This window comes from Amblyraja radiata, chromosome 33 (assembly GCF_010909765.2).
Source record: "Amblyraja radiata isolate CabotCenter1 chromosome 33, sAmbRad1.1.pri, whole genome shotgun sequence".
NCBI lineage: Eukaryota > Metazoa > Chordata > Chondrichthyes > Rajiformes > Rajidae > Amblyraja > Amblyraja radiata.
Window position 1 is genome coordinate 951,931 of NC_045988.1, and position 10,638 is coordinate 962,568.

The 10,638-nt window shown below is 42.5% G+C and overlaps 1 protein-coding gene across 1 annotated transcript in view; it reads right to left on the reverse strand.

Annotated features, from left to right (window-relative positions):
* The window catches only part of LOC116991332 (probable glucuronokinase 2), a 42,590-nt gene extending 31,975 nt beyond the window's left edge, over nt 1-10,615 (reverse strand). Inside the window, exons 1-8 of the mRNA XM_033049870.1 lie at nt 10,490-10,615; nt 6,093-6,199; nt 4,402-4,446; nt 3,534-3,687; nt 3,379-3,450; nt 1,455-1,543; nt 668-824; nt 323-400 (exon numbers count right to left, since the gene is read on the reverse strand). Coding sequence (XP_032905761.1) covers nt 323-400; nt 668-824; nt 1,455-1,543; nt 3,379-3,450; nt 3,534-3,687; nt 4,402-4,446; nt 6,093-6,199; nt 10,490-10,546 — 759 coding nt within the window. The 5' untranslated portion in view covers nt 10,547-10,615. The remainder of the gene's footprint in view (nt 1-322; nt 401-667; nt 825-1,454; nt 1,544-3,378; nt 3,451-3,533; nt 3,688-4,401; nt 4,447-6,092; nt 6,200-10,489) is intronic.
* Nucleotides 10,616-10,638: the final 23 nt, after the last annotated feature.

Consider the following 10,638-nt stretch of genomic DNA (forward strand, 5'->3'; position numbering starts at 1 on the left):
AAATTCCCTTCCCTTCTCTTTTGTATCATTCATTACAATCAGACTGTCTAGCTGCACGTCAACTAAACATTGGCATCAGCACATTACATTCTGCCTTTGAAGTAATGGACACTGGAATATGGCATGTTTGGTTATTGACCAGGATGAATTGCCATTAATTTTCTTCAATTTAATTCTATATTCCTAAAGAGTCTATTTCCACAGGCAATGCCATGGGGAAACTGTAGGGTTAACTACATTGTACCATGTAACTATAAGTGGCAGCAGTCTACATTTTAATTGCAATTTTAATTGCCAAATAGATGTTGATGTCCAATCTTACCACTTGGCCAATGAGCTGGAATCCAGTAGGCAACTTCATTCCAAACACTGGGATGTTGGCCTCATTGATGAGCCATTCCTGAAGTGGAAATAAAATGGTTTCAATCATCATATAATAAGAAAACAGTTTGGTACTTCGGTAAATGCTTGCAGAGGTTCAATGGACTGATTTCCCAACATAGCTAACATCAGAGCATTATTTGGTTTCTGTCCTCTCCACAAAGAGTTTTGTGTCATCCACATCCGACACTTAAAATACTGAGTTTTAATAAAACTATTCCCTTGTTGCATGCACAATCCTTCTTGCACTGACAAACTTAGTTTAAAAGTAGGAAGATTTTCTCACCATATACTTCCCAAGACCTCGATTGTTCACCTGTGAATACTGGCTCAAATACTTCCCAAGAGTTGGTAGCGTCTTTCTCTGGAAACAGTAAAAGACAACACTCGCAAGCCTCGAGTCTGTGGCACCTGCACAGGGTTTCTCATAAAACTTAGAGATTCTGAAAGCACAGAATCATAAGTATTTTTAGTAAGGGAGGACTCCCTGGGCTGGCAGGTCTGTACATAAGCAGAAGGAGGAATTAACCACCGACCCATGGGCCTTCTCTGCTTCCCAACAAAATCTTTCACCTCAGTTCCACTTTGGCACATTGACCCCTTAGCTGGATAAATATTTTGGAAGACAACAAATGCTTTAACATAGAAACATAGAAACGTAGAAATTAGGTGCAGGAGTAGGCCATTCGGCCCTTCGAGCCTGCACCGCCATTCAATATGATCATGGCTGATCATCCAACTCAGTATCCCGTACCTGCCTTCTCTCCATACCCTCTGATCCCCTTAGCCACAAGGGCCACATCTAACTCCCTCTTAAATATAGCCAATGAACTGGCCTCGACTACCCTCTGTGGCAGGGAGTTCCAGAGATTCACCATTCTCTGTGTGAAAAAAGTTATAGAAACCATTTATGCCATTAGCTGAACCAATTTTCCTTCTTTGTCTTCCAAAGCACAAGCAAAGGTATGACTTTGGAATCCATGATTATGAACTCTTCCATGATGATATGATTCAATCCCCATGTAGAAAGTAAATACAACATAAACACTCGGTCTTTCCAATCAGGAACCTACCTGTGTGTATGGGGACACACCTCAACTATTCCCCGAGATTCAGTCTTCTCTCCTTCTTCCATCTCATAGTAAATCGCCAGCTCGCCCATCTGTCAAACAACAGAAGCATAGTCATCATAAAAAGCAGATCATAATGGTTAGTTGCAATTGTTGTGACCACCTTAAGCCCTTGCATCATTAGCAAGGCATGTCAACAGCGCAATGGGATACTTTCCAATTCATTGCAAATGTTAATAGTCAAGAGTGTTTTATTGTCATATGTCCCAGATAGAACAATGAAATTCTTACCTGCTGCAGCACAACCGAATATGTATTCATAATGAATAATATAATAAACGAGAGAGGAAAAAATATACACACATACTCACATATGTTTATATATATATATACATACACACATACTCAAAAAACAAACAATAACAGTGCAATAATAATAATAAGTCTATTGTAGTTCAGAGCTTATGAGGTTATAGTGTTTAATAGCCTGATGGCTGTAGGGAAGAAGCTGTTCCTGAACCTGGACGTTACAGTTCTCAGGCTCCTGTACCTTCTTCCTGATGGCAGTGGTGAAATGAGTGTGTGGCCAGGGTGGTGTGGGTCACTGATGATGTTAGCTGACTTTTTGAGGCAGCGACACCGATAAATCCCTTCGAAGGTGGGGAGGTCAGAGCCGGTGATGGACTGGGCAGTGTTTACAACTTTTTGAAGTCTTTTCCGCTCAAGTTGCCTCACCAGGCCATGATGCAACCAGTCAGAATGCTCGCTACTGTGCACCTGTAGAAGTTCAAGAGAATCCTCTTTAACATACTGAATTTCCATAATCTTCTCAGGAGGTAGAGGCGCTGATGTACTTCCTTTATAATTGCATCAGTGTGCTAGGTCCAGGAAAGATCGTCGGAAATATGCACGGCCAGGAATTTGAAGTTCTTGACTCTCTCCACCATCGTCCCATTGATATAAACAGGATTGTGGGTCCTCAACCTTCCTCTTCCAAAGTCCACAATCAGTTCTTTGGTTTTACAGATATTGAGAGCCTGGTAGTTGTGTTGGCACCATTTGGTAAGTTGGTCGATCTCACTTCTATACTCTCACTCATCACCATCTGTAATTCGTCCCACAACGGTGGTGTCGATGGCGAACTTGAAGATGTAGTTCGCACTATGTCCGGTTACACAGTCATGATTATAGAGTGAGTAGAGCAGGGGGCTGAGCACGCAGCCTTGAGGTGCTCCTGTACTAATTGCTACTGATGGTGAAGTATTTCTGCCAATTCGAACAGATTGTTCGCACCAATAACGCTCAAGAAACTCAGCGGCAATTATACAGAACTAAGGGGTACCACAACTGTGGCCTCCCAGCTCGTGACCGAGGTTCATTTCTTCCCTCCTGTGCTGTCTGGAGTTTGTGCATTCTGTCTTGGACTTCATGGGTTTTCACTGAGTATTCCAGTTTTATTCCCTGAATTGCACGCCGTGTACAAATAAATAATGGAATCTTGGGGGAAATTGTTATGTTGGAGGATAAAATGGGTTAATGTAGTATTAGTGTAAGAATGGTTAGCATCTGTCTTTATGAGAAAGTAGCTCACTGGATAGGTTTAGGCATTCAGTTTAGGAGAGGAAGTCATGATGCAGCTTTCTAGCATTTGGAATATGGTGTGCCGTTCTGGTCACCCCATTGCAGGAACAATGTGAAGGCTTTGGAAAGGGTACAGAAAACGTTTACCAGAATGACGCCTGGATTGCAAGGCATTAGCTAAATGGAGAGGATGGACAAACTTCGATTGTTTTCTCTGTAATTATGGAGCTTGCAGGTACCTTACTAAATTTCCATAGATCCCTATGATTCTTGTAGTTATGCCAATAGGATTTTATGGATCAATTAAACAAGGTTTAAAAAAAGGGAACTGGAGGTCCCACCTGACCTTAAATTTGAAGAACTTGAGGACTTCAGCAATATCAAAGTTCGGATCTTCACACAGCATATCCCCAGCAATCTGGAAATAGATAGTTCACAATGAGACAGTGTTACAAGGATGCATGCACATCCTCAACTACATATCAACTAGACAAGACATACCACCATGACGTCGTCACTGAACTTCTTGCTCCTGGCCACCAGCTCTAAGTCAGCTACAGCGCCTATCTGTGTATCACTGGTGGTCGAACCATCGTTAATAATGTTTTCTGCTGGGAAGTCATTGGCAGTTGCCCATCGTTCATAGTATTTGTACCTGAAGGTGAAAAGACCACAATTAATGCCAAAGTTGTTGAAGGTACATATTTCAGCTGCATTACACATGTGACATTGCAGAAGAGTAAGTCTTCCATCCTAGTTAACCTGCTTAAAACCTAAGTGATTCCGGTTATACCATATTAAATACATCCACTGCCTTAATTAGAGTTTATTTTGTAACTCACCTATGTGTCTATTATTCTACACATATTTGTCTTGGTATTGGTTTGCTGTTGATATTGGTTTATTATGGTCATGTGTACCAAGATATAGTGGGAAACTTTGTTTTGCGTATTATTTGGACAAATTATACCGTACATGAGTGTAACAGGTCGTGCAGAAGAGGAGATTCTGTACATCCTGCAGAATATAGTGTTACAGCTAGAGTGAAAGTGCAGATTAAAAAATTGCTATGGCTGCAACAAAATAGATTGGAATATTAGAAATTCATCTTTAGCTTATGAGAGATCTGTTCAAGACTCTGAACACAAGGGGAAGAAGCTGTTCCTAAATATGGTGGTACATGCTCTCAAGCTGGTGTTCATGGTGAGAGGGGACAAGAGAAAGCATTTTCCATTTCTAACCCCCCTTTTGACTGATTCTGCTCTTAGCCAAACCCATTTACCCTTCTGTCTAACAACATTTACACTATCAACAATATTTCACTTTCATTTGCTTGATTTATGCTAAAGGAGAAAACGGATGCACTCACTTGTCGGCGTTTGTGATAAGGTAGACTTCATTGAAGAGGTGACGCCTACAAACAGAACAGTCAAAATGTATTCTTTATTCAAAGTAAAACCAATTTCAGACAGAAAGTAATAATTTGCTTTAAAAAGTTTCAACCTTGAACATCAAAATGTTTGACATGGTTTTTACAGAGTGGGAAACATTGCATCTTGCTTCTACACACAAAGATCCGTCAGTGATGGCAGCCTTTTCATCTTTTTTTGTTATTTTGAGTGTGTTTAAAAGTATGTGTTGATGATTTATTTTATGTGGGCGGTGGGGTCGTGGGAATCTCTTGCCTTGCCGGAGATGCGATTGTTTTCCAGATTGTATCTCCGGTCGCTCTGCGGCCTAACATCATAGAGCTGGAGGCCTCCTCGGACTGACTTCGAGCCCCACCGCGGGATCGCGGACTTACCATCGGCGCCGATCCCTTGCCTGGGATCAATGCTCCAACTGCGGTCTGCGGATTTCACCATCGAGGAGCTCGCACTCTCGGGTAGAGACCGATGTTGGGAGCTCCGAATGACGTAGAAGGTTTTAACTATCCCCGACCCGGGGTTAGATCGCCCGGCACGGGGGGGGCTGAGATTCCACCGATGTAGGAGCTTGATCATCCTGACGTGAGGGCCCAAACACCGCTGGTTACGGGAGCCAAGATCGTCTCGTCAACAGAAGGCTCGAGGGCCCCGACCACGGTAGAACAAAGAAGGGAAGAGATTGAACTTTTTTTCGCCTTCCATCACAGTGAAGAATGTGGAGGAGGCACTGTGGTGAATGTTTATGTTAAAATGTATTTTGTGTGTTTCGTTGCTTTTTATTGATATGACTATATGGCAAATCAAATTCCTCGTATGTTACAAAACATAATTGGCTAATAAAGTATGATTATGATTATGGTCACAAAAATATAGTATACATAACTCGATGATAACTAGGGCTTATGGCATCAGGGAGCGTTCTTCTCCAAAACAGTTCCATGGGATTTCCCTCTGAAACCTTTTTTGAAGATATTTCATCTGACAATTGGAATCTTGAGAGCGCAGTATTTCCCCTGTCCTGTTATAGACCCCCCCCCCCCCCCCCCCCCCTCTCCTCTTGATTATACACTCAGGTCTCTAGCAAGTAGTCAAAAAACACAAACATCTGACGTCAGAGGTGAAGAGATGACCAGTCAGCCACGGCAGTGTGGCTGCAGCCAGTTAAACATCACTGCAAACCAAATCATAGGATTACTATGGCACCTTGCAGTCCATCGAGATTACACTGGCTCATGGCAGTGCTCTGTAAATCTTATAGTCCAGGAAATTATTCTTTCTCAAGTGCCTTTCCTTTTTAAGGAATTGATTGATTCAGTATTCACTAAATATTATTTTTCTTCTCATTCCCATTTATACCTAGTGCTCAATATTTTAACTCTATGGCCCTTGTCCTTGTCACATTGACTTCAATAAAAACTTGCAGATTGCCCTGATATTGGCTTAGGTAGCCACGTAAGCCTATTTATTTTGAAATGTAATGCTTTAATGAGAACAGTTTATGTCATCTTGGTGCACATCTGGTGATCACAGATTTATCCCAGGCAATTTATTCAGACAAAATACAAATTTGAAAAATTAACAAAAATTCAGCTCTTATTGGTAGAAGTAGGAACAATAATAACAATGCACTCACATGTTCACAACTTCCCACCAGAAGTCCAATATCTTTTTTCCACCAACTCCAGGTAACAAAGCCTTTGGGATTCCCTCCAAATGGGAATACAGGCCAGTTGCTTCATTCTGAAAAAAAGACAGACACAGCAACCCAGATGTCATGTGAATCCCGCTCACTAGTATGAAGACTATAGTATGTGGAAGCAGCAACATTAATCACTGTGTCTACAATGGAACCATTCTTGGTGAAGACCAGCATCAAGCAAGGCTGCGTCATTCAGGAAAATCTTCCTGCAATGTAGCTTCACACCGTCAACAAACTACCCATGGGAGTGGAGCTAAACTTTGAACTAATGAGAAGTAATTGAATTCTACAGACTCCAGAGATAAAATTGGCCAAACATCCTTCAGGGCCTGTCCTTCTTGGCCGTCATTTGCGCGTAATTTACGCGTCATGATGCACGACGCTTGCATCATGACACGCACATGATGCGCGCATGGTGCGCATTACGCGCGCATGGTGCGTGATGACATGGGCAGTGATGCGCGGCCGCACGTGGAATCGCAGGATTTAGTGATGTACAAAATCTTTGCGCGCCATGTGCGTGACGCGCAAATGACGGCCAAGTGGACCAGACCCTTAAGTCATCTCAAATTGTGGAGTACAGAGGCAAATAAATAAATGATGGTTCTTTGTCCCAAACATTATGAAGGGCATTGTATTCAACTTATTTTTGTGTTTAATATATTATTTATTGAGTACTGTGTTTACTAACCTGTTCTGCTGCTGCGAGTAAGAGTGTCATTACTACGTTTAAGTATGTATAACAATTAAACATTCTTTACTCTTGTCTTTGAGACTTGGGAGGAAAACAAAGCACCCAGGAAAACCCATGCAGTCACAGCAGAGTGTGCACACTCCACATGGACAGCATCCAAGGTACTGTGCCACTGAGGCAATGACTCCACAAGCTGCACCACTGGTCTCATTCCCTGGTGTGCACAATAGAGTAGAAATAAGCCACCCTTGATCTCTTGGACCTGTGACTGCCAAAAAAGTTATGCAGGAAATGAGAATTTCATATTTCATGAAAATCTTCATTTTATGCAACATCTTTCATAGTTGAAGGGCTTTAGAGCCGACCAAGTACATTTTGAAATGTCAGGAAATCCAACAAATAACACACGCAGCAAACACCTACAAATAGCAAAGATTAATCTGTTTTAATGGTGTTGTTTGCAGAACACGGTGATTATTCTATTTAATTAACTTCCTTGCCAATATTTATCCCTCAACTAACAGTGACGGGATCATATTATTCCAGTCATTATCACATTGTTCTTTGTGGGAGTTTGCTGGATGGTCTCGACCCGAAACTTCACTTTTTATCCAGAGTTGCTGCCTGACCTTCTGAGTTACTCCAGCATTTTGTTTCTATCTTTGCTGGATATAAACTGTTGTTGCAGCTTCAACATTACTTTAGGACTATAGACAAGGTGGAACAAGGTGGAATGTCCTGTGAGCATGAAACCCACACTGGAAATGGAAGTTCCCATTCCCAAACCCCATTTCCCCAAAGATTTCGAGCACTTCCTTCTTTTTAGGGATCAAACCATCTGTACATATGTGTCTGGTCGGTTCCGAGGCCTACTCTGTCCCCAAATTGTATTTTTATTCCAGGTAAACCACATAGTGAGAGTTTATAAATCTGCAAAATGTCCACAGGATCTTTTCTGATCAATATCTGTCCCACTTATCCTATTACAGCATTCTCTCGTTCCATTCCAACATTCAGTCTATACTCGCATACTCACTACTTTAGATTTATTGTCCAAGCCAAAATCTATCTTCTCTTTACAGACTTAAAACATTTGGTACTCTTCCTAATTTTTATTTCTAGCCGGTCAGGTTTCATTGTTACCAATCTTAGTGGCCTCAAGATCGCAACAAATTGTTACTTTTCAAGGTTATTTGCAACATTATATGTTCACAATAATGTAGCCATAAATTGGCTCTGTTTCCAATTTTCTGTTTCAGGGAGTTTCTGAAAACACATGGTTCAGCACAGATAGTCATTTCTTGGGCATATGCAGAGTTGGTTCTTACACCAATCATCTCACAAAATGCAATAGGTCTTAAAAGATTTTGGCAGTTAAATGTTGATGTTCTTTCAAAAGGAATGACATATTGTATTTAATTCTAGTGCTTTAATGATGAAGTATAGGCTTTTAATACGAGAAGCTAACAGAACAATTAAATGTGATGCAAGTGCTGTTAAATTTGAGAGGTTACAAAATTGATTTTGAGGTTGAATGGTATGGTATATTGGATCTGACATTTCCATATATAGCGACTTCGGGGACGAGACCCAAAGTACATACAGTTTATTAACTTAGACATCCTAAGAGCTTAACTAAAATTCTCACTTACCACTTTAACCCTCGAACCAGTGTGTGACAATGTGATACAATTCCTGACAGTATGCCACAGTTACAACCTTACATTAGAATAAGGAATGACTGAGAAATTGAATCACATTACTTTGACATTCTAGACCATGACAATTTTCAAACAGCTTTTTGCCCATGTGTACAAAGCCAACAAGATATTTCCACCATCTCTATCTACTGCATTGCTATGCCTTATATTTTCTAAAAAAAATGTTGTTTCTCACAACAAGTCTTTCCAGGTGAGGCAGAGGTTCACCTTCACCTCCTCCAACCTCATCTATTGCATCCATTGTTCTTGGTGTCAACTCTACATGGGTGAGACCAAGCGCAGGCTTGCTGATCGCTTCGCCCAACACCTCCGCTCAGTTCGCATTAACCAACCTGATCTCCCGGTGGCTCAGCACTTCAACTCCCCCTCCCATTCTGAATCTGACCTTTCTGTCCTGGGCCTCCTCCATGGCCAGAGTGAGTCCCACCGCAAATTGGAGGAGCAGCACCTCATATTTTGCTTGGGTAGTTTACACCCCAGCGGTATGAACATTGACTTCTCAAATTTTGGGTAGTTCTTGCTTTCTCCCTCTTTCCCCTCCCCTTCCCAGCTCTCCCACAGTACACTGTCTCCGCCTCTTCCTTTCTTCTTCCCCCCCCCCCCACCCCCACCCCCACATCAGTCTGAAGAAGGGTCTCGATCCGAAATGTCACCTATTCCTTCGCTCCATAGATGCTGCCTCACCCGCTGAGTTTCTCCAGCATTTTTGTCTACCTTCGATTTTTCCAGCATCTGCAGTTCTTTCTTAACCATTCAGATAGTAATCTGCCTTCTTGTTCTTGCCACCAAAGTGGATAACCTCACATTTATCCACATTATACTGCATCTGCCCACTCACCCAACCTGTCCAAGTCACCCTGTGCAGCCTCATAACATCCTCCTCGCAGCTCACACTGCCACCCAGCATTGTGTATTTTGCCCACTAACTTGAGCAGAACCTATAAAGATGTTGCACACCAATAACAAACAAGGTAAAGGCACTGGAATTTGCACGGGTCCATCCTAACCTGCAACATTATCTGCACTTCAATCATATTACTCGGCTGCAGTCATCTTGAGCTCTTGTAAGGTGCAAATGCAAAATGGAAATGGAAAATTCCCTTTCGAACAAAAACTTGATAAGCTGCTAGCAAAACACAAAGTGCTGGGGGAACTCAGCTGATCAGGCAGCATCTGCCAGCCATTCACTCCACAGGTGCTGCCTGAGCCACTATCTAGCACTTTGTGCTTTGCTCAAAATTCCAGCATCTGCAGTCTCTGGTGCCTCCACTGTACAAATGCAAAACTGCATTTTCACCAAAGATATAATAAGCTTCTCTGGACTGTAAACTGGGTGCCATTGAATCGTCACCCTGCAGCACGGTGACGATTCAATGGTGTGTCCAGGGGGAAGGGGTGACATTGTCGCCATTTACTGGTTTTATTTGAGGTTTAGCGTTGACAGCGATTCTCTTGACAAACGTCCAGGTGGTGATCCCACCCCTTTGACTTTGGACCTGACCTACTCACGAAATCGGTTACAAACATGTTACAGCTCCCTTTGTAGCAATATGGTGCACTTATTTTGCAAGAATAAAACAGTATTCCAGAATCCTCAAGTGTGGAGCCGTTCCACGAGTGAAGCCTATACGTGGCAAGTTCCCCATCCACAGAAGGGAGGCAGCAATCATGCCGCACAATGGCCGAGAAAGCGTGGTGCGGGAGGACAGTAGCAAATCCTCGTGTCTAGCGAATGCTGGATCTCCTAAACAACCCCTACAACCAAAGATACTAGCTTTGCCTACAACCGTCCTATCCAAACAGATCCGCACAAGCAGAGGGGTTGAACTTATTCCGGAAGCCGTGATGTGATCCCTTCAGTGAACTCCTTTCAGTGCGTTAGCAATGCTTGCGATGCTCAGCAGCGAGTAATTCACCTTGATCTCGCTCTCCAGCAAGGTTCCGTGTCCAGCAACCAGAAGCACACAGATCATGACCCCAGCAACCGGCCGCGCCGCAAGGCAAGGGGATTAGCCGCAGCTTTCAAACAGCCCAACTTCAATCGCCTCTTTTTTTTAAACAAACC